Genomic DNA, 25656 nt, shown 5'->3' on the forward strand with positions numbered 1-25656 from the left:
TTTGGCATTTTTATGGAGTTACAATATTGGCCGCAGAGAGGCGTGCTTACGTGTCGGAGGGGATCTTAAAATGCGGAAGTCTTGTTTGTCAAAAAAAACATGGCGGCCCCCTCGTTGACAACATTGTGACTACGAACCAACGACGCAGCTTATTAAGTGTAGTTATATGCAGTTAGAACTACACACACACTAATGTGTAATGGCTCTTAGAGTGTGCTGGCGTTCGTGCAGAGATTGGACTGTCCTCTCTAGACGGCTTGTGGTGTTTTCTCGGCAGGAACCTGCGTCATCGTTCCTCAAAGGTGAACCTCCAAAGTGCAACATGCAGGCTAAATGGTGTCTATTGCTCGCGAATATACTACACTTGTATTTACTAAATACATTCACAATAAATCTTGTGTTATTGATCTGTCCACAAATTGTTGCGAAACTACATTTTAATATTCAATTCACAATTTCCCATGTGGACTTATTTGATCATATCACTATGGCCAAGCGACTATATCAAGGTTTGTTGAAAAAGTGCTTATCGTATTGGATTGTATGGAAGTAGAATTGTCTCACATCAACTGAAATATCTAGGGCTGCAACTAACAACTAATTTGATAATCGATTAATCTGTCAATTATTACGTCGATTAATAATCAGATACAAGAGAAAAACTACGTTTGTATCTTTTCCAGCATTTTATTGAAAAAAAAAAACCCAGCATGCTGGCACCATACTTATTTCGATTATTGTTTCTCAGCTGTTTATAAATGTTGCAGTTTATAAATAGAGGTTTATTAAAAATAAATAAATAAAGTAGCCTCTGCGCATGCGCATAGCATAGATCCAACGGATCGATGACTAAATTAATCGCCAACTATTTTTATAATCGATTTTAATCGCTTAGTTGTTGCAGCCCTAATTAATACATATGCATATATTAATAAATATACAAATACAAATTTGATATACAAATAAAGAAATCATTTGTGTAAATAAACGTGTATTTGTAAATATATTTTTGGGATTTGAATATACGTAAATATGCTTGATTTTGTATTTGTATTGAATTTGCATATGTGCACCTGGGGATAGGTTGATTGGCAACACTAAATTGGCCCTAGTGTGTGAATGTGAGTGAGAATGTTGTCTATCTGTGTTGGCCCTGTGATGAGCTGGCAACTTGTCCAGGGTGTACCCCGCCTTCTGCCCGAATGGAGCTGAGATAGGCTCCGGCACCCCCCGCGACCCTGAAAGGGACAAGCGGTAGAAAATGGATGGTTGGATGGATCGTTTTTTTGCTTTTGAGTCGATGAGACATTCTTCTCAATAAATGTGACCTACACTCTCCCCTGAACAGCCAGCAGAGGGCACTGCAGCCAGAGCGGTCTGGGTCACAGAGCGTTATATGCATTATATGCAAAATGCCCGGAGTTCTCTGCACAAAAACAATCCACGTCTTTACAGAGAGAACGCACAATGGGCCTGAGCTAGCTAATGTTAGCGTTGTATTAGCTAATGCTAATTTATCCAGTTAATCTGAAAGACCGTGCTAGCTGCTTATTTTATTGTGTCAATGCCATTTTATGACCTTGTCCTGATGTAGATACTGATCTTTTATCAGTGCAATGTGTGTCAAATCATCCCAAAAGTCATGATGTAATATGACCCTCCCTAGTGTGCCTCTGCTTTATTTATACAAATTCTTGATTTATTTATATGTCACATTTTTATATTTATACATTTTATTTGTATACATTTTCAAATCTCAAAAATATATTTACAAATACGCGTTCATTTATACAAATTATTTATTTGTATATCACATTTGTATTTGTATATTTATTAATATATGCATATGTATTAATATCATATTGATATATATAAGTTGATGTGAGACAATTCTACTTCCATAGGATTGATTCCAATATCAATAAATGTCAAGGTAATATCAGCATTGGTTAGATATTTTTTCAGTTGTTTTATATGTTTTAATTTTTTAAATAAATATGTTGTTTGTTGTTGTCTGGGTCATGATCGAAAGAATAAGATCGCGGATACAAGCGGCCGAAATGAGTTTCCTCAGAAGGGTAGCTGGCATCTCCCTTAGAGATGGGGTGAGAAGTTCAGTCACCCGAGAGAGACTCGGAGTAGAGCCGCTGCTCCTTCGCTTGTTAAGGAGCCAGCTTAGGTGGTTCGGGCATCTCGTGTGGATGCCTCACGAGCGTCTCCTTAGGGAGGTCCTCGTTGCACGTCCCACTGGAAGAAGACCCCGCGGCAGGCCAAGGACCAGATGGGGGGATTACATCTCCTCTCTGGCATGGGAACGCTTTGGGATTCCCTAGGAGGAAGTCGCTAATGGGCTTCACGGTGGCAGAGGGGTTAGTGCATCTGCCTCACAATACGAAGGTCCTGAGTAGTCTTGGGTTCAATCCCGGGCTCGGGATCTTTCTGTGTGGAGTTTGCATGTTCTCCCCGTGACTGCGTGGGTTCCCTCCGGGTACTCCGGCTTCCTCCCACCTCCAAAGACATGCACCTGGGGATAAGGTGATTGGCTACACTAAATTGGCCCTAGTGTGTGGATGTGAGTGTGAATGTTGTCTGTCTATCTGTGTTGGCCCTGCGATGAGGTGGCGACTTGTCCGGGGTGTACCCCGCCTTCCGCCCGATTGTAGCTGAGATAGGCTCCAGCGCCCCCCGCGACCCCAAAGGGAATAAGCGGTAGAAAATGGATGGATGGATGGAAGTCGCTAATGTTGCTCTGGAGAGGGAAGTCTGGGGTCTCTGCTGGAGCTGTTGTCCCCGCGACCCGATTCCGGATAAGCGGTTGAAGATGGATGGATGGATGACCATAGGTGAGGACGGGAATGTAGATCGACCGGTAAATTGAGAGCTTTGCCTTCCGGCTCAGCTCCTTCTTCACCACAACGGATCGATACAGCGTCCGCATTACTGAAGACGCCATCCTCACCTATGTTAATGAACTTTGGGTTATGACCGAAAGGACAAGATCACGGGTACAAGCGGCCGAAATTAGTTTCCTCCGCCGGGTGACGGGGCTTTCCCTTAGAATATAGGGTGAGAACCTCTGTCATCCGGGAGAAGCTCAAAGTAAAGCCGCTGCTCCTCCACATCAAGAGGAGGTGATATGAACCACCCACATGAGGTAGTTCGGGCATCTGGTCAGGATGCCACCCGAACGCCTCCCTAGGGAAGTGTTTAGGGTACGTCCGACCGGTAGGAGGCCACGGGGAAGACCCAGTACACGTTGGGAAGACTATGTAACCCGGCTGGCCTGGGAATGCCTCGGGATCCCCCGGGAGGAGCTGGACGAAGTGGCTGGAGAGAGGGAAGTCTGGGCTTCCCTGCTTAGGCTGCCGCCCCCACGACCCGACCTCGGCTAAGCGGAAGAAAATGAATGGATGTTGTTTCATTGATGTGTTGTTATTGTGTCAAATTGTTCACAATATATATTTTTGCAAATATCTTCGATCAGTGTTTTTTCATATTATAGTCATGATCAACAAATTAAAAGTACCGGTGAGATTATTAATGAGTGACAATTTTTAAGTACGGCATTTTTCGGAGTATAAGTCGCTCCGGAGTATAAGTCGCACCGGCCGAAAATGCATAATAAAGAAGGAAAAAAACATATATAAGTCGCACTGGAGTATAAGTCGCATTTTTTGGGGAAATTTATTTGATAAAACCCAACACCAAGAATAGACATTTGAAAGGCAATTTAAAATAAATAAAGAATAGTGAACAACAGGCTGAATAAGTGTACATTATATGAGGCATAAATAACCAACTGAAAACGTGCCTGGTATGTTAACGTAACATATTATGGTAAGAGTCATTCAAATAACTATAACATATAGAACATGCTATACGTTTACCAAACAATCTGTCACTCCTAATCGCTAAATCCAAGGAAATCTTATACGTCTAGTCTCTTACGTGAATGAGCTAAATAATATTATTTGATATTTTACGGTAATGTGTTAATAATTTCACACATACATAAGTTGCTCCCGAGTATAAGTCGCACCCTCGGCCAAACTATGAAAAAAAACTGCGACTTATAGTCCAAAAAATACGGTAAAAAGAATCGTTGTCAGCATTTGCAATACTAAGCCTCTATTTACATGGTATTGAGCCGACAAATGTCTTTGCTACATTGCAAAGGACTTGGACTAAGAGTGGTTGTAATTCAAAATTAAAATGGAGAGTAAAAAAAGATGAAACAGAATAAAGGACAGTATTACACTGTCCTGATCCTGATTCTAGTATACATATGAAAGTGTACTAGTTAGTAATCCATTTGGGACACAGCCAGTATGTCTTTCCTGGCAGTGCAATAACGGAGATACTGGTGTCTTTACAGGAAATGCAACCTGTAACTGTGGAAGAAGTGACTCGTTTATCTTCACTCCAGCCTGTTTTATCACATCAGATGCATTTGTAAGCTCGTTGCTGAAAGGCAACCCTGCAGTTGCAGATTATCGCCTTCCCGCCTCTGTTCCTTTAGACAACGGTAACCGAACCCTCGCCTCCAGTATGAACATATCTCATATTTCAGGGAGATTGTGTGGCATCAAAGTAATTTGTATTTTCATTTTAGGTGAACAAACCTCACTGCTACTGAGACGTCCCGATCAGCCGATTAATTCAAAGATTTTAAAAGTGGCCATAATTGGTGCCCCGAATGCTGGGAAATCCACTTTGTCCAACCAGCTTCTTGGCAGAAAGGTCTGTACAGTATATACGTTAATATACATTTTTAAATTGTCCTCATTAAACATCTACTGTACATAACAATGTATTTTTCTTTAGAAAACCAGCTTTAAGTCGAGGTCAGACTTCTGAATAATTGTGAAATTTACTCCAGGACTCTCCCTGCAGTTGTCAGTTATGAACGATTCAATACTATGGTTAACAATTGTTGATGGATACATTCTTTTTTTACACCACAAAAGAACAAAAGCATTCCTTCCTGTGCATACGCTCCTCCTCATGATAGAGAAGAAATAGTTAGGACCTTAGCACCAAGCGTTCAGACTAGATCTGTCCAAGCTAAGTCTATGAACATGAACTGATGAAAACTACTCGGATGAGAGGACAAACATCTTCTAAGACAACTGATCAGTTGAATGCCATGAGAATACCAATAACCTGATAAATGAGAACACCCATAGGCACATTCATCTTCAAATATAAAAAAATCACATTCGATAAATTTAACATGCTTCCAGTATTTCCAGATTTGTAAAGCACAATATATATCCCCAAAGATGTTAAATAAAGTAAAAAGGCAAACATGTCGCATGTCAAATATATTTATTTTCCACAAGTAAAGTCAGTGTCGTCACAGATGCCTGCAAGTTCTATCCAATGGCTTGACTCAGGTGCGGGACATCCTGGACAAGGATGGGAAGTGACGTGTGTTGTGGAGGTGAAAGGTTGTTTGAGTGTTGCCGGGAAAAGAGAGCAAGACACGGATATTGGGCCCTTTGTACGAGAACGTTGCATTTTGTGAAATAAAGAAACCTGTGAATTTGTCTTAGCCTCCATTCCTTGGAATGATACAATATTGACAGACAGCACAGCATGGAGATGGTCCGCGGTGTTGACGTTACGCATCTTGTGGAAATCGGGGGTAATTGTTTGGCGGGCAGCCATGACTCTCGCGTTGTTATAAAGAAAAACTGTCACATGATTGCTAGTCTCGCGCGATACTTAGCAGAACCGGCCACTTCTCGAACCAGATATCTGGTCGCATCGGTTTGTCGTTACCAACCCTAGGTTTAGTGTGCTGGGGTGTCCAAACTGGGATCTTAAGTTTTTCCCTATACTGTATATTTATTCACCCACAACAAATTAATTTGGACTGCTACAAATTGACTCGCCGCAACCTGTTCGCTTTCGCTCATTAACACATTATAACATACCTGGTCTGCCCGAGAATAAGCACAAAGGATCATTACTGTTGCCAACTTTGCGATATTGTTGCTACAGTAATTCCTAGTTTATCGCAGTTAATAGGTTCCGGGCCTGATTGTGGTAAATGAATTACCGCAAAGTACGATATATTAAGTGAAATTCACATATTGTTATAACTAGAACCTGTTTATGACCTTCGAAATACACCTGGGCCAATAACACATTTTGCTGGACGATATATTGTCTCAGCTACAATGGATGGATGGATGGATGGATATATTGTCTCGCAAATTAGATAGATAGTACTTTATTGATTCCTTCAGGAGAGTTCCCTCAGGAAAATAAAAAAAATGTTGCCAAAAAACAAAATTACCGTCATCAATATTTTGAGACTACATTCGGCAATTATGTAATCGTTAATATATAATAATGAAAATATGTCTTTCAAATGCGAAAAACCTTGATTTCCCATAATTTGTTTTACCATTGTATTTGGAAATTCAACAGCTTTTAATTATCTTTTAATATGTAAACAAACAATACAAATAAAATGGACCTTTTAGTCTCTGTTAGCGTTTCGATAAATATTGAACATCTTGAAGTGCAGTTTTTTTTCCACATTTGGAAAAATTAGGTCGGGTGTTAATTTTGTTGTTGCCGTCCCTTTCCAACAAACAGCATACTTGCTTCTTTTTTCCTGTACTTTGTAAACACTTTGAGTTCGAACAGATTCTTTAAGGATTTTCTGTTTTAACGTGGTACAATTTTTACCTTAAAGGTCTTTGCCGTGTCCAAGAAAGTACACACAACAAGAAAACGATCCGTGGGCGTGCTAACAGAACAAGATACACAGATTGTAAGACTTCCCACCAGCTCCTTTATATTCTATCGAAAGCCAAATGCTGAAAAAATTTTTTTGTTTTAGATTTTACTGGACACACCAGGCCTCACGACACGATCAAAAGTTAAAAGGTGAAAAAAAGGCTCATTATGTGTGTTTTTTGTGGGGTATTACTAACATGGATATTGACTATTCGTGTTGTCAGGCACCAACTGGAGAATTCTTTGCTTCTGGATCCTTGGCGCACGGTGACGGAGGCTGACCTAAGTATTGGCTGCATCTTTTATGATTAGGGAAATACAGTGGCTGCATATCAAAGGTTAATCATTGTAATTGTTTCTATTCTCAGTGGTGGTCGTGGTTGACGTGTCAGACAAATGGATGTGCAAAAGCCTTGATTTTGAGGTGCTCAAATGCCTGGCACAGTACCCGGACATTCCAGCAGTACTCGTCCTCAATAAGGTATCTTGTCTTAGACAACAGACCCATCGGGTTACCATACAATAGTACGTAAACTTAAAAGTGCCCCAACTTAAGGGTGTTCTGAGATAAGAACTGTCTCTCGACTTATTGTTATGCTTTAGGTTGCAAACAAACATTTTAGTTACAAGCATCATTTGCTCACGTAACAAATGTCACAGCGAAACCCTGTAAGATCGACAAAACTCTGTTTTTACAAGCACGGAAAGAAAGTGAATGTTAAGGACGTGTTGATTTGAGATACAAGTGGTTTGGGTTAAGAGCTTTGTCACAGAACTATTTAAGCTCGTTGAGGTCCTACTTTGTATCATCAAATTGTGGCCTCCAATCTAAAATACATTTGAACCCGCTTATGTTGACAACCCAAACTCATCAAGTCCACTATGATTTTCTTATTACACAAAGTGCCTGCTTAAGCCGATGTCGACATACCTGGTCAATGATTCAAATCCGGGCTCGGGATCTTTCTGTGTGGAGTTTGGATGTTCTCCCCGTGACTGCGTGGGTTCCCTCCGGGTACTCCGGCTTCCTCCCACCGCCAAAAACATGCATCTGGGGATAGATTGATTGGCAACACTAAATTAGCCCTAGTGTGTGAATGTGAGTGTGAATGTGTGTGTGTATATATATATATATATATATATATATATATATATATATATATATATATACAAAACACATATATATATATATATATAATACATATATATACAGTATGTATATATATATATATATATATATATATATATATATATATATATGTTATATTAACGCATTGACTGCCCTTTTTATATATATATATATATATATATATATATATATATATATATATATATATATATATATATATATATATATATATATATGTCTTAATAAGGTTATCCAAAAAATAGTGCTCGATACCGTAGTAGAGCGCAATATATGTATGTGTGGGGAAAAAAAATCACAAGACTATTTCATCTCTACAGGCCTGTTTCATGAGGGGGGGTACCCTCAATCGTCAGGAGATTTTAATGGGAGCATTCGCATACCATGGTTTATATAGGGCACAGAGTGGGTGGGTACAGGCTGGCCTAGGGGCGTGGTGATTGGCTCATGTGTTACCTAGGAGGTGTTTCCGTCTATGGCGGCATGTTGTTACAATTTCGCTGCGCTTGTTGAGGGATGACAGGTCTGGATGGTAAATAATAAACAGTTTCTCTTTCAAGCATAGGTTGCATCTTTTATTACCACTATTGTAAGGTGTGCTGGATGCAAGAATTTGCCATGTGATGAAGGCTTCCTTGTTGGCTGTGGCGTCCACCCAACAAGGAAGCCTTCATCACATTGAAGGACCACAAACCCAACTTCGCAAATAACCCAACATGCCGACTAATAAACCCAACTAAATCTGAAATAGGAAAAATCAGCAAAATAATCCTGGACAGAGTCAACACAAAAATCAAGGACAAAACACCACTCAACCAATGGAGAAATACAGCAGCAGTAATCAAATGGTTCAACAACATCCAAGACAAACAACAGCACAACTTTATCTCCTTCGATATCGAAGAATTTTACCCTTCCATCACGCAAGACCTACTGACTCAAGCACTAGACTTCGCCTCAGACTACGACTCAATCACAGGCAACGAAAGAAACATCATCATCCACGCAAAAAACTCCATTCTCATCCACAACAGTACACCATGGCAAAAAAAGAACAATGCAACATTTGACGTCACTATGGGAAGTTTTGACGGAGCAGAAACGTGTGAACTCGTTGGGAGTTTCCTCCTCTCCCAGCTCGCTAGCCTCAACCTGAACCTTGGTATTTACCGTGATGACGGACTGGCAGTGTGTCGCGCCTCGCCAAGGAGCAGCGAGAATACCAAGAAGGGCATATGCCAAATTTTCAAAGAGAACGGCCTACGGATCACGATTGAAGCCAACAAGCAAACCGCCAACTTCCTCGACGTCACTTTCAACCTGAGAAATAACAGCTACCAACCATTCACGAAATCCAACACAACACTCCAATACGTGCACCATGAGGGACGGCGTGGCGCAGTGGGAGAGTAGCCGTGCGCAACCCGAGGGTCCCTGGTTCAATCCCCACCTAGTACCAACCTCGTCATGTCCGTTGTGTCCTGAGCAAGACACTTCACCCTTGCTCCTGATGGGTGCTGGTTAGCGCCTTGCATGGCAGCTCCCTCCATCAGTGTGTGAATGTGTGTGTGAATGGGTAAATGTGGAAGTAGTGTCAAAGCGCTTTGAGTACCTTGAAGGTAGAAAAGCGCTATACAAGTACAACCCATTTATCATTTATTTATTATGACAGCAACCACCCACCCACCACCACGAAAAGAATACCTACCGGAATTAATAAAAGGCTATCGATGCTGTCATCTAGCAAAGCTGAATTTGACCAAGCAACCCCCCGTACCAAAAAGCCCTTGATGAAAGCGGATACAATTTCACCCTCACCTATGTTGAACCCACGCCAGGAAACCAACCAAAAAAGAACAGAAAACGAAACAACATCATCTGGTACAACCCCCCATACAGCAAAAACGTCTCAACTAACATTGGCCACAAATTCCTCACTCTGATTGACAAACACTTTCCCAAAGGCAACAGCCTAAGAAAAGTATTCAACAAGAACAACATTAAATTGAGCTACAGCTGTATGAACAATATACGACAAATTATCTCAAACCACAACAAAACAATTGCAAATGAGCCGTCGGCCCCCAGACAGAGCGACCCCAAAACCAACAAAGGCTGCAACTGCCGCAAGAAACCTGATTGCCCTCTCAACGGGGGGTGCTTACAAACATCAGTTGTCTACCAATCTAAGGTAACACGCAAGGACATTAACACATCCGACACATATGTAGGATTAACCGAGGGAGAGTTTAAAACCAGATGGAACAATCACAAGGCTTCTTTCAGGAACCAAAACCTGCGGAATACCACAGAACTCAGCAAACACATTTGGGACCTCAAAGACAATAATGTTGAATATTCAATAACATGGCAAATTCTTGCATCCAGCACACCTTACAATAGTGGTAATAAAAGATGCAACCTATGCTTGAAAGAGAAACTGTTTATCATATACCGTCCAGACCTGTCATCCCTCAACAAGCGCAGCGAAATTGTATCAGCATGCCGCCACAGACGGAAACACCTCCTAGGTAACACATGAGCCAATCACCACGCCCCTACGCCAGCCTGTACCCACCCACTCTGTGCCCTATATAAACCATGGTATGTGAATGCTCCCATTAAAATCTCCTGATGATTGAGGGAACCCCCTCATGAAACAGGCCTGTAGAGATGAAGTAGTCTTGTGATTTTTTTTCCCACACATACATATATATATATATATATATATATATATATATATATATATATATATATATATATATATATATATATATATATATATATATATATATATATCAATATTACTGTAGAGGAGCCTAGTAGATATATTTAAATGTAATATATTTAGAATATTTACCATATATTAATAATTTAATAATAAAATATAATAAATATAGATGTATAGATGATTGACTCATAATCAAATGATAGCCACTGAATCGTAACTGTAATCAAATCGTGAGGTGCCCAAAGATTCCTACCTCTAGTTGTAGTATAGTTAAATTTATCATTATCACTAAGTAGTGTGAAATAACAAGAGCAACATAATTACTCTCTCGTTACACAGCAATAAAACATGCTAACAGTGACTTCCTGTTCAGTAAACGTAAGCTTCCAAATAAAAACCTGGATTCCACCACAGCAACCAACAAAATGCAATCATTTGTGCGGGGTCACTTACATACATTTTTAGGCCACTCAGATACATTTTTAAGAGGCTAAACTAATCTAATGTAGTCAATATATGCTAAGCTAACAAAACTCAGTTGGAAAAACTGGGTCTGGTGTCTTGTTTTTTTGTCATTTCTTCCCAACAAATTCGGCATGCTGGCTCATTCTTCCGTGTTAATAAGCTTATGCTCATTCGAGTTGAAGTATAAATATTCCCGCAAGGGAACCTTTGGCTTTGTAATTATATTTGTCCTTCTAATTTTTCTTACCTTGCAGTATTTCTCACTAGAAAGGCTTTGACGCTGTTGTAAGCTAACAGTCAAGCCGCCACCCTACATAGACAAAGATTGTGAATGACTTACAAGAGGGTTCACTCCCTTTGTTTATTTCCACTATTGAAGGAATGCATTCAGGGCGATGCACGGAGTGAATCCTCTTGCGCCGTTTGAAAGCGAGAGACAAAGAAAACTTATCTGGCAAACTTATCAAGTTTATTTTCATTTATCGTTGAATTAATTTTTTTCTCGGCCCAGGCCAGATCTTATTGATGATGAATTAATTTTATTATATATGTCCGGAACCTGCAGGCTGCAAATCCCAGAGCTGCACTTTGTAAAGCGCTGGGTTGGGGAAATGGTGTCCTTATCTCTATAAGAAGATTATTTATAATAGATGTGAAGAAATCGTAGGATTAAATGGGCTCTTTTTCCTACTTTTTTTTCAGCCATGTTGGAGGGTATAAATTATATCATGTGACGCTCCGTTATGTAACTTAGCATGTCTGAAACAAATAAACCATACCCAATCCATTAGAAAGCAAACAGGATGATTTCCTCATGTATTTCCTGCTTTTCTTCCATCTTGAAGGTGGACAAGGTGAAAATGAAGGACAGGCTGCTGGACATCACAGGCGAGCTCACATGCGGAGTCGTGAATGGCCGCCAGCTATGCGTCAGACCGCTAATTAAGCCCCCGTGGGCTGAGAAGAGGCCAGAGCAGGATTCCGTTGCGTTTCAGGACGATGACCCTTCCAAGCTTGAAGACGCTGCTGATGGGGACAATACTGTGGTGGACAAAGACAGGTTGAAGACTCTGAGGACCCAGAAAGGCTGGGGTGGCTTTAAGGATGTCTTCATGCTCTCATCTTTGGATAAAGAGGATGTGGAGACACTAAAGGTGTGTCACAAATTACGAATACGACAGTTGTGCTCATTATTCTAAAATACATCTTACTGTTGTTATTATTATTTTTACTATTATTATTACTGTTACTATGCTAAAAACATCTTAATATTATTATTATTATTATTACTATTATATGCTAAAGTACATCTTATTATTATTATTACTAATATGCTAAAGTACACCTTACTATTATTATTACCAAAGACTATAAAAATGGGACCCATTACCTCCCTGCTTGGCACTCAGCATCAAGGGTTGGAATTGAGGGTTAAATCACCAAAAATGATTCCCGGGCGCGGCCACCGCTGCTGCTCATTGCTCCCCTCACCTCCCAGGGAGTGATCAAGGGTGATGGGTCAAATGCAGAGAATCATTTCGCCACGCCTAGTGTGTGCGACGATCATTGGTACTTTAACTTAACTTTATTATTATTGCTAGTATTATGCTCAAGTACATCTTACTATTATTATTATTATTATTATTATTCAAAAGTGACTGCATGGTGGAACAGTGGTTAGCGCTTGTACCTCACAGAGAGAAGGTCCTGGGTTTGATTCCCGGGCCCAGGGTCTTTCTGTTTGGAGTTTACATGTTCTCCCCTTGACTGGGTGGGTACTCCAGCTCCCTCCCACCTCCGAAGACATGCACCTGGGAATAGGCTGATTGGCGACACTAAATAGTAGATAGTAGGTAGAACATGAATGGATGGATTATCCTAATGTACATCTTACTATTATTATTATCATTATTACTGTTATTATGCTAAAATACATCGTACTATTTTATCCCAAAAGTACATATTTCTATTAATATTATTACTACTATTAGTATGCTAAAGTGCATCTATTATTATTATTATAACTATTATTATCTCACAGTACTTCTTTCTATTAATATTAGTATTACTATTATTATGCGAAAGTATGCCTTACTACTATTATTATTACTATTATGTTAAAGTGCATCTTAATATGATAATGCTAAAATACATCATAGTAATATTAATATTATTACTGTTATGCTAAAGTACATCTTACTATTATTTTAATTAGGTTGGGAAAGTGGGACATCTCGACACTAAGAGAAATAATATCAGTGAAGCATGAAAACATGTTGAACTTGTATGAAGTGTTTTTAAGTTATTACTACTGATCTTAGTACTAAATGTACATCATGCACAATAGTACATCTTACTATTATTTTTATTAGGTTGGGAAAGTGGGACATCTCGACACTAAGAAATAACATCAGTGAAGCATGAAAACATGTTGAACTTGTATGAAGTGTTTTTAAGTTATTACTACTATCTATGTACATATTGTACATACATGTACTAGATGTACTAAAGTACATCTTACTATTATTATTATTATTACTGTTATTATGCCAAAGTACATCTTACTATTGTTGTTATTATTACAATTATTATGGTAAAGTACATCTTACTATTATTATTATTATTACAATTATTATGCTAAAGTACATCTTACTATTGTTATTATTATTATTATTATCTTATTATTATTATTATTAAAATGCTAAAGTACATTTTACTATTATTATTATTACTATTATTGTCCTCAAGTACATCTTACTATTTCTATTTCTTTACGTGTTCATCTTTCTTTTCATCCCAGGGTTACTTAATGGTTGCAGCCAAGGGTGGATCATGGCAGTACCACAGCAAGGTTCTGACAGACCAGAGTCCAGTGGAACTGTGCATCGACACCATCAGAGAGAAGCTTCTTGAACATCTACCCCAGGAGGTGCCATATTCAATTACACAGGTGAGGAAAGAAGGACCTCTTCATGCATGTTGATGACTCATCATAATGGTTCATATAAGATGTTACTACAGAATACCTACCAGAATGTATTTTCATATCTTTGTTCTTTCTTGGTTTTATTTGCACGCTTCATTAAGGTAAACAAATAATTCAAGGAACTTTGTCTCATAAGATGGCACGAAATGTAGTACCCAAGCTCACAGATTTAGCCCATTGATTACCACAACAACAATAGTATGTACAGTACATAATCAATTTAATATCAATTTGATATATTAGAATATAGTTATGTAGGTTTTAAATGGCATAGGTTGGTAGAATAGAAAAAATAGAAAATCGAATAGATTGTTTTTCTGTAGTGCAAATATAATGTAAAACTGACAACAAACCAAACCAAATGTTTTATTGTACAGTTATGTTAACAATGTATCTATGCACACCAACCTATCAATTTGTCCTGGTCCACAGTGCTATTCTTATTATTTAAAAGTGATGACAACGTTGACACGCATGGGAAACTGCTTATACAGTAATTGTTTATTGCTGTTAATTGGTTCCGGAGATGACTACAATAAATTAATGAATGCGATGTAGGAATCATTAATTATAAATCTAATATTTTCATTGCTAAAGTATAGAAAAAACTGTTTAGTACCTTCTAAATAAATTTTTCAACATTATGAGAGCCCTCTAGACATGAAATAACACCCTTTAGTCAACTTTACACTCTTTTGATCCAATATAGTACGGCTGCCTGAGGCTGAGCCAATCAGTGACCACAATACTGAACAGTGCGCTCTAAATGGTTTGGTCTCCTCCAGTGGCCGTTACCACTGCAGTATTGATATTTTTCTATGTAATGCTTGAAAATGCTTAATTTAGGACCAATGTTTATTCAGAATATGCTTTTAATTTTTTTTTTTAAATATCTAGAAAAATAATCAGCAATGTGGTGAAGGTGATATTTTTGCCCCTACACCCCTAATAGTAAAACTATACTGCTAAATAAACGGCACACTGACTACTCTTAAGTTATATCCAAGTGTACTATATCTTAAAATGTGAGCTGTGTACTTTGACATTTATGACATACTGTATGTGACGGAGTGAACTACCTGTAGATTTTTCGATGTGCATCATTAGCAGGAATTGACTTGATGTCTGTTGAAATAATTGTCTTTAAACGTCTTTGCTTTCAGGTTGTTGAGCTATGGGAAGAGGATGAAAACGGACTGAACGTTTCAGTGAAAATTCTCACTAAGAAAGAAAGTCATGTGGTAAGTGGACTCATTCGTATTTTTGAAATATTTCAAGTATTGCCTTTGATCATACCACGATTATACTGTCAATACATTTAATATCCATTTACCGTATTTTTCAAGCCATGGCGCACCGGATTTTAAAGCGCACTGCCGATGAGCGGGTTTATTCAGGTCTATAGTCCTACAAAAGGTGCACAGGATTATAAGGCGCATTAGAGGGGTCATATTATGATTTTTTTCTACATTTAAAACACTTCCTTGAGGTCTACATAACATGTAATGGTGTTTCTATGGTCAAAATATTGCATAGATAGCTTTCTGACCGTCTCTCCAGGATGCGCCGTTTTGTGGGCAGGTCTTATTTACATGGCTCCACTTCGACCGAGTCTTCTCCCCGTCATCTTTGTTGTACCAGTAGTTTTAGTGCTTCTATAGCGAAACTGACAGATATAAGTTAGAACTAGGGTTGTACGGTACACCAGTATTAGTATAGTACCGCGATACTAATGAATCATATTCGGTACTATACCGCCTCTAAAAAGTACCGGTCCCCCACCCGTCGTGTCATGCAGAACGCCCTCAGGAAGAGGTGCTTTAAGACATGGCTAGCTAGCTAGCGGCTAATGTCTGTCCATAGTCAGCAGCGTTGTAACTGCTTCATTATCACTAATCCTTATCTCCATGGAGACAAATCAAGTACAATTATTTCAAGTATCAGTCGCCGTGCCAACAACTTGAGGGTTGCAGGTTCGATCCCCGCTTCCGCCATTCTAGTCACTGCCGTTGTGTCCTTGGGCAAGACACTTTACCCACCTGCTCCCAGTGCCACCCAAACTGGTTTAAATGTAACTTAGATATTGGGTTTCACTATGTAAAGCGCTTTGAGTCATTAGAGAAAAGCGCTATATAAATATAATTCTCTAAAGTAGATCAATCATTCATTTTCTACCACTTGTCCTTAATAATGTTGACAAAATAATTGCAGCTAAATTAGGAGCCTTTGTTCCTTACTTACTACTAAAAGACAAGTCGTCTTGTATGTTCATTATTTGATTTAAGGACAAACTTGCAATCAGAAACATATGTTTAATGTACCCTAAGATTTTTTTGTTAAAAAATGCCAATAATGACATTTTTTGGGGTCCCCTTTATTTAGAAAAGTACTGAAAAGTGCCAAAATATTTTGATACCGGTACCAAAATATTGGTATCGGGACAAATGGAAAATAAATGATAATAAATTAAAATAACATAACATAACACTAGTTAGAACTGTACGCTGCTTTACATCAGAAATGGCAACAGCGGAGAATGAATGCCCCACAACAAGAGGATAGAGAAACAGAAAGAGCTTATTGACTACAATGGCGGATGCGGACAAATTTTCCGGACTTATGCAAATTCCAAATACACATCAGCAGGTACTAATAGGTAAAAAAAAAAAAGTAGTTTTTGATTAATACTGCCAAACAAAACGCCAGAAAATATGTCTCCTAATAGGTGCCATTTTGAGGTCCTTATACACACCATAATAATACTCGTATGTTGAAGCGCAGTACATCTGACTACGGTAGCCGTAATGCACCGACAATCCATCATGCGATGCGACTTTGTAGCAAACCAAAGTCATACTAAAACATTTTGACTGATTTTTGAGCGTAGTGTGTAATGTTCTCAATGAAACATCACAGTTTTGGGCTTGCTTGCTAGCTTCATCTTGCAGTCCACACGTATCTCTTATCACACTTGTCATTACGCAATCTACTAAATAAATTGTTTCAAGGTCGGTGAGCACAACCAAAAATAATACGTACATTAGACGCACTGTCGATTTTTGAGAAAATTAAAGGATTTTAAGTGCGTCTTATAGTCTGAAAAATACGGTAAGTGTTTTTTTTATATTACACTGTCTATATGTGTACTATATGACACTGTCTGCAAGAGAATATAAGTGCTGCAGTTTAAAATCCAGCAGGGGAAGCTGTCTCACCAGTCATGTCCCTCAATATTTGCTTTGAGAAGTGCTGTCCTGTGAGAAACACCTGACCAAAATTGTCCCATCTTATTCCAAACACAAAATGTGACAAATAGTACTACATTTTGGAAATACTAAAATCAAACATGGAAAAAAATAATTCCATCCAGAGTAACACAACCAAAGGCTAAAAATAAAACCAAAGCTTACAGTATAAACATATATATTTTTGTTATTTGTGTGTCCATGTTTCCCTTTTTTTTCAGGCAGTGACACTTTGTACTGTTTTTTTTCTAAACAATTTTTGGAATTTTGCCTATCGTTCACAATCATTATGAGAGACAAGGAGACAAAAGTTTTTTGGTTTTTTTTGCATTCTAACATGTAAAAGTTGGCTCGTTCTATTCAGCCAGCAATACAGCTAATGGGAGTAATCTATTCTATCTCTAAATCACTGAAAATAATGCAATAAATAATGACAATGTTAAAACATGTTTTTTAATTTATTTTGCAAATGTATTAAAAATAAAAAAAATCATGTGTACATAAATATTCACAGTACATAAGTGTTCACAGCCTTTGCGCAATACTTTGTTGATGCACCTTTGGCAGCAATTACAGCCTCAAGTCTTTTTGAATACGATGCCACAAACTTGGCACACCTATCTTTGGGCACTTTCGCCCATTCTTCTTTGCCTATTCCTCTTTGCAGCACCTCTCAAGCTCCAACAGGTTGGATGACACGTGTTGGTTTTCATCCAGGATGTCTCTGTACATTGCTGCATTCATCTTCAAACAATCAATCAAAGTTAATTTATATAGCCCTTAATCACAGGTGCCTCAAAGGACTACACAAACCACAATGACATTATTCATGATAATGTGAGAGTCCAGTCCATTGGGGGCAAGCAGAGGGTCGTAAGAGGTCTCCATCCAAGTAACAGACGAGTGGTCCACACTAGGTCATGACTTCAAACAGCAAGCACCTCCTGTAGACTGGTATCTCTCCAAGGATTATCCTTGCAGGAGTGGCTGTCAAAAGAGAGAGAGAAGCGTCAGGTCAACTGGTTTAAAACAGCCTATTTGATAGCTACACTATACAGATGTGTTTTAAGGTGGGACCTAAATGCTTCTACCGAGATGGCATATCGAACTTCAATAATTAAAAACACTGTAGAGGCTGCAGACTTTTTTTTAGGCTCTGGGAATCACTAATACGCCGGCATTCTTGGAACTTAGGTTTCTGGATAGAACAAAGGGTACAATACAATCATCAAGATAAGATGGTGCTAAACAGTTAAATATTTTGTACGTAAGTATTAAAACCTTAAAGTCACCTAAAGTATACTGGGAGCCAGTGCAGGTCTGCCAATATAGGCGTAATATGATCGAACTTTCGTGTCTTAGTCTATAGTCTAGCAGCCGCATTTTGAAGAAACCGTAATCTTGGAGAGGCCCGAAAATAATGTTACAGTAATTGAGACAAGATGTAATAAACGCATGTATAATGATCTTAGAATCACTGATGGACAAAATGGAATGGGTTTTAGCGATCTTACAGAGATGAAAGAAGGTTGTTTTAGTTACGCTCTTAATGTGCAGCTCAAACAAGAGAGTTGGGTTGAAAAAAGTGACTGGGATTCATCACTGAGTCGCTATTTTTGGTTGTTTTATTATTTAATTTTTAAAGTGGTATCCTTAAACAAGTGCCTGAGTCTAGCAGGACCGATAACCAACATTTCCGTTTTCTTAGCGTTAAGATCCAGGAAGTTGCTGGACATCCATTGTTTAATTTCATTAAGACATGCCTCCAGATGACTACAAGCATTAGAGCAGGGGTGCTCATTACGTCGATCGCGATCTACCGGTCGATCTCGGAGGGTGTGTCAGTCGATCACCAGCCAGCCATTAAAAAAATAGTCCTAAAAATGAGCGATCATAAATCTTCACTATGACGTCACTTCCGTCACTTGATTGACATTCACGGCACCCGAGGGTCTTCTGAGATGACGCTGGCTGCTGCCAGCTCATTAAAATTACCGACTGGAAGGCGAGAAACACTTTATTTCAACAGACTCTGGCGCCGTACCTGTCGTCAAAACTCCAAAGACCGACTGCACAGTTGCACAATAAAAGCTCTGCTTCATCCTGCCTGCGCTACCAAAATAAGAGTCTCAGAAAGCTGGCGTGCACAAGCTAGCAAGCTACGGAGTTTGCCGACAATGTATTTCTTGTAAAGTATATTACAAAGGAGTACGGAAGCTAGACAAATAAGATGCCAAAAACCAACCACTTTCATGTGGTATTGGACAGAAAGGAGGACTTTTTTTCTCCTCCATTCGAAAATGCGGACGTTATCATCACCACTGTCTGATTCCAATCAATGCAAGTCATCACAATCAGGTAATACACCAACTTATATTCTTGTCTTCATAAAAGAAAGTAATCTATATGTGTTAAACATGCTTGTATTATCTTTAACCACCTTTAACTTGTTAACAATATTAACTATGTGTTAAACATGCTTGTATTATCTTTAACCACCTTTAAGTTGTTAACAATATTAACTATATGTGTTAAACATGCTTGTTTTATCTTTAACCACCTTTAAGTTGTTAACAATATTAACTATTTGTGTTAAACATGCTTGTATAATTTTTAACCACCTTTAACTTGTTAACAATATTAACTATATGTGTTAAACATGCTTGCATTATCTTTAAACACCTTTAACTTGTTAACAATATTAACTATATGTATTAAACATACTTGTATTATCATTAAACACCTTTAATGTATTAACAATATTAACTATATGTGTTAAACATGCTTGCATTATCATTAAACACCTTTAACTTGTTAACAAAAACATATATTTCATAAATAAGTGAATATAAATTATATATATCAATGATGTAGATCCCCACGACTTGATCAATTGAAAAGTAGCTCGCCTGCAGAAAAAGTGTGAGCACCCCTGCATTAGAGGATGTAAAGTTGGCTGTCATCAGCATAACAGTGAAAATTAACGCCGTATTTGCAAATTATGTTGCCTCGCGGCAGCATGTATATTCTTAATAGGGAAGGGCCAAGCAGAACCCTGTATGTTATCTTAACACACTACGAGGACACGTTATTATGGGTTATACAGTGCATCCTTTTAGTGAGATAAGAGTTAAGTCAAGAAAAAGCCAAGTCTGACATACCGACACATGATTTAATGCATTTTAATAGAATGTTATACTTAACGCTATCAAAAGCAGCGCTTAGATCAAGTAGCAGCAACATGGATGACGCATCAACATCCATAGTTAACAACAAATCCATCCATCCCATCCATTTTCTACCGCTTATTCCTTTCCAGGTTGCGGGAGGTGCTGGGGGCCTATCTCAGCTGCATTCGGTTGGTAGGCGGGGTACACCCTGGACAAATCATTAGTCACTTTTGCGAGGGCCAATCAGTAGAGTGATTTGCCCTGAACACCCGACTGAAAGGGTTCACAAATATTGTTATACGCTAAGTATTCATTCAGCTGTTGTGCAACAACTTTTTCCAGGTTTTTGGAGCTAAACGGGAGGTGCGACACCGGCCTGTAGTTGAGCAGGAGGCCAGAACCGAGGTTAGGTCTTTTAAGCAGTGGATAGGTTATTATTTATTATTATTTGTTCTATAGTTGGGCAGCACGGTGAAACAGGGGTTAGTGCGTGTACCTCACAATACGAATGTCCTGTGTTCAATCCTGGGCTCGGGATCTTCCTGTGTGGAATTGGCATGTTCTCCCCGTGACTGCGTGGGTTCCCTCCTGGTACTCCAGCTTCCTCCCACCTCCAAAGACATGCACCTGGGGATAGGTTGATTAGCAACACTAGATTGGCCCTAGTGTGTGAATGTGAGTGTGAATGTTGTCTGTCTATCTGTGTTGGCCCTCCAATGAGGTGGCGACTTGTCCAGGGTGTACACCGCCTTCCACCCGAACGCAGGATATGCTCCAGCACCCCCGCGACCCCGAACGGGACAAGCGGTAGAAATTGGGTGGATGGATGGATGGATGGATGGTTGGTTCTATAGTCGGAAATTCGTCACTTTTATCTCTGTAAAAATATAAAAGCTACATCATGGTATGCTCTTTATTGTCATTGCACAAGTACAACAACATTTCCTTTTCACCACAAACCCATCCAAGATTAAACAAACAAACATTGTACAGGTAGACAGAACAGGAACAGTGATGGGTCGCCACTTAACGGCGCTTCGTAAAAGGTGGACGCTGGGGAAGAATGAGTTAAAAAACAGTCAATCTCATACAGGCCTGATTGATGGAGTGCTACAGAGATGGTTGTCCTTCTGGAACGTTCTCTCTCCACAGAGTAATGCTGTAGCTCTGACAGAGTGACCATCGGGTTCTTGGTAACCTCCCTGACTAGACTAAGATGAATGCAGCAATGTACAGAGACATCCTGGATGAAAACCAACACTACCTATCCAACCTGACGGAGCTTGAGAGGTGCTGCAAAGAGGATAGGCGATAGTCCCACATCTGCGGTGCCCTCCAAGGTTTCTCATTGTCATCCCACTGGGCTGAGTTTTTCCTTGCCCTGATGTGGGATCTGAGCCGAGGATGTCGTTGTGGCTTGTGCAGCCCTTTGAGACACTTATGATTTAGGGCTATATAAGTAAACATTGATTGATTGATTGACTGCCCATGACGCGCCTGCGTGCTCCTGCCCCTTACAGGCCTACGTTGGAACTTTTCACCACCTGTAGAGGGTGCACACTGACATACACACATCAATCACTCAAAATAATAGAATAAGCTTTGGTTTAAGTACAATTCTCTATTAGACTCCTGCAGTATTCAAAAAGACTTGAGGCTGTAATTGCTCTGCCCAAGCAAATGCTCTGAATACTTATGTACGTGTGATTTATTTTTATTTTTTAGTGTTAATAAATTTGCACTTTAAAAAAACATATTCACATTCACACATAATGTCTGTAGAATTTCGAAGACAAAAATGAATGTATTCCTTTTTGGATTAAGGCTGGTACATAACAAAATGTAAAAAATAAAATAAAAAAAATGAAGCGCTGTGAATACTTTCCGGATGCACTGTATAACTGATCCTTGACACATGCTTACTGTTAGCATGCTATTTTAGCTAATTTTGCAGGTACACACAAACATAATTCCGTGCTTGACGCGTGCCAACTATTAGCATGGTAACGTTAGCATTTTAGCATGCTAACTTTTTCAACTAATTTTGCAGGCATACACCTCTGAGTTGTATAATTTGGTACTTGACGCATGCCAACTGTCCGCATGCTAATGTTAGCATTGTAGCTTGTTTTTTCAAGCTCATTTTACTGATCTTTGCATAAGAGTCATAATTTTGTTCATCAACGCTATCTGGCAGGTGCGCTACCTGTTAGCATTTTAGTTCGGCTTCAGCTTTTCAGCACTCACCTGCAGTTTCTCCTGAAATAGCGTATTGTAGTTTATTATTACTATTCACTTCCTCAAAACAACTCCTATATGGTCTAGTTACAAAGATGCATCAAAAACGTTGGATTTACAAAGATAATGCTGTGTTGGCCCTGCGATGAGGTGGCGACTTGTCCAGGGTGTACCCCGCCTTCCGCCCGAATGCAGCTGAGATAGGCTCCAGCACCCCCCGCGACCCCAAAAGTGACAAGCGGTAGAAAATGGATGGATGGATGCTCTGTTTTTTATTATGATTATTAAGTATAACTAACTATGTTTACTATTGCAGTTACCAAGTTACTAAATATGGTAACACGAGATAAATATTGTGTACTGTCTTTGCTCTTCAGAGGATGGCGATTGGCGCTGGAGGCCAGATGGTAGCACGTATCGCCCAGGAGACTAGTAAGCAGCTCACACACATTTTCCTAAAAGAGGTCAACCTGAGGCTCTCGGTCAAGATGAAGAAGTGATGAAGATGATGAGATGACTGAAAGCTCGGAGACGTTTTCTGTAGGACTGTGAGTAACAGAAAAATGTTGACACAAGACAACACGCTTTGTGGATCACTTCACGACAGTGTTCCAATACAACAACAACGATGATGCTCCGTTTTATCTGTATTATTTAAAATAAATATTTTAAAAATTTTGCTTGTAGATTGTCTCAAGTATTTCTCCTTAATGTCATCAAGTATTGTAATTATTGGAACTTCAGTATTTTATTTCTATATACACACACACACACACACACACACACACACACACACACACACACACACACACACACACACACACACACACACACACACAAGATGTATTGTGGCTACATATCTAATAATGAGAAACATCCTATTGTCAATGTTAAATTAAAAAAAAAAACTGTATCCACCAAAAACAAATTGAGCCTCAAAGTGTGCTTTGACAAACTGCTGATGGTTTATCTGCGACTGTCTGGAGGTTTTGTCGGCAGGGATATGGTCACCTAAAAATCTCAGTATATATTATATAATATATGTATATATTGTTTATGTTTTTATATATATATACATATATATATATATATATATATATACCGGTGTGTGTATATATATATATCCATCCACCATTTTCTACCGCTTGTCCCTCTCGGGGTCACGGGGGGTGCTGGAACCTATCCCAACTGTACTCGGGCGGAAGGCGGGGTACACCCTGGACAAGTCGTCACCTCATCGCAGGGCCAATACAGATAGACAACATTCACACTCACATTCACACACTATATAAAATAGCAAAACAGACACGCAATCGCCCTATGATTTTTTTATTTTAGTATCCTCGTTTTGGTGGAAAAGACCCCTTGTCTAATTTTTTCTGGATAATTGATTATATTTGGTTGATGTTAATCAACATTAATTTTATACAAAACATGTTTTAAACATTTTTACAAACATTTAGTTAAAGGTTAACCTATAATATCCATATTAAGAATAATAAAGCTGTTTATTTTTTCATTAATATGTGTAATACATATAAAAATAATATATATATTACTAAATAAAAATGAGTTATTTTTTTTCTTAATTTTGTGTTTATTCCAACATGTGTGTAATGTTTACAAATAGGGCATATCATGTTTAACAATAAAAAGAAGTCCATATTTCTAAAACCATCCAATAAACTTCAGAACAATGTTAGATAATGTACCTGAAATTATTTAATAAAAAAATAAATTTCTATGAGTGTCCATCTTTGTCCCTTTGTCTTTTTGGACTGTCTGAATGTCCACTCTGGTGGACGAAGATGTGGAGTAGAACAGCAGTAATTTGATGACGCAATGTGCCGGTTGAAGATAAAGCCAACCGTCCTTGAACGCCTCACACAAACAATCCAAATAAAGCACTTTCAACACATTTGATTGGAGAACTTTTGTTTTACTGCAGCACAACTTCACACAAATATTACGATTAAAAAAGGCCGCCGCTTGCTTCACCCCCGCCAGGTCCAGCTGATGTTGAGCGAGAGCCGTGGAACCCTTACCATTACTAGAAGTCAGTAATGGTAACGGTTTGACGGCCACTCCTCTGTGTTGCGTTCATGGCGGCCTCCTCCTTCCAGATGATGAGGGAATGTCCCCCTGGATAGTACATCATCTATACTGTAGTGTCTCTTCATTAAACTTACAGTATAAGATGATATCCTGTCCAGGGCACAAGTCATCATAATATCACAATCATACTCACGTTTGATCCTGGAGAATCTCACCAGTGTTTGGTCATCCGGGTGCTGCTTCGAACTGGGCCGTCCTGTCCTGGCCTCCACTTTAAAGGCCTCCTCAGCTCATTTGCATACGGAATGACATCTGGGGTTGGACTTTTTCTGTCTTATCATGTCCTGACCTGCTGGCCTCTGCCCACACCCACATTTATTTATTTAGTCTTGAATAATATTACGTCTTTTTTAATATGATTCTTTATTTGAATCTTATGTGGCTCTGCTTTAATAAAGTGGAACTTGTCAGCATGGTGACAATCTCGACAAGTCTGACTTTCCCCACTTATTTCCCGCAAATTGAGGTTTTTATCCGACTTACCGCACATCTGTCTGCATCTCTATCAAACGTTTGTCATGGTCAAAACTTTTAATCTCTTACCAGGAGGAGAAAAACCAATACCAGGTGTGTCAGAAAAGATTTGTCGCGGCCCCGAGTTTGTGTATCGTTCTAACACGAATACTAGAGTCTAGCCACAAATAATGGCAATCTACCCTGGGGGTCACTTTTTGACAAAGAAGGGTTGAATAATTGTGCGCGTTAGAGTACAACACAAGCTGTGAATACTTCTTATGTTAGTGATGTACATTATTAGTTTTATGTACGACTATTATTACAAACCCCATTTCCATATGAGTTGGGAA

General features: G+C 39.0%; 1 protein-coding gene across 1 annotated transcript; it reads left to right on the plus strand.

The window, feature by feature from the left end:
• Positions 1-75: 75 nt before the first annotated feature.
• Positions 76-23421, plus strand: eral1 (Era-like 12S mitochondrial rRNA chaperone 1). Its single transcript, XM_061961940.2, has 11 exons — positions 76-302; positions 4376-4525; positions 4613-4740; positions 6710-6787; positions 6857-6903; positions 6978-7039; positions 7122-7234; positions 11942-12250; positions 13897-14046; positions 15246-15323; positions 23113-23421. Exons 1-11 carry the CDS (start codon positions 200-202, stop codon positions 23233-23235), a joined length of 1341 nt encoding a protein of 446 aa, XP_061817924.1. The 5' UTR covers positions 76-199; the 3' UTR covers positions 23236-23421.
• Positions 23422-25656: the final 2235 nt, after the last annotated feature.

Source organism: Nerophis lumbriciformis, linkage group LG09, assembly GCF_033978685.3.
Source record: "Nerophis lumbriciformis linkage group LG09, RoL_Nlum_v2.1, whole genome shotgun sequence".
Taxonomy (NCBI): domain Eukaryota; kingdom Metazoa; phylum Chordata; class Actinopteri; order Syngnathiformes; family Syngnathidae; genus Nerophis; species Nerophis lumbriciformis.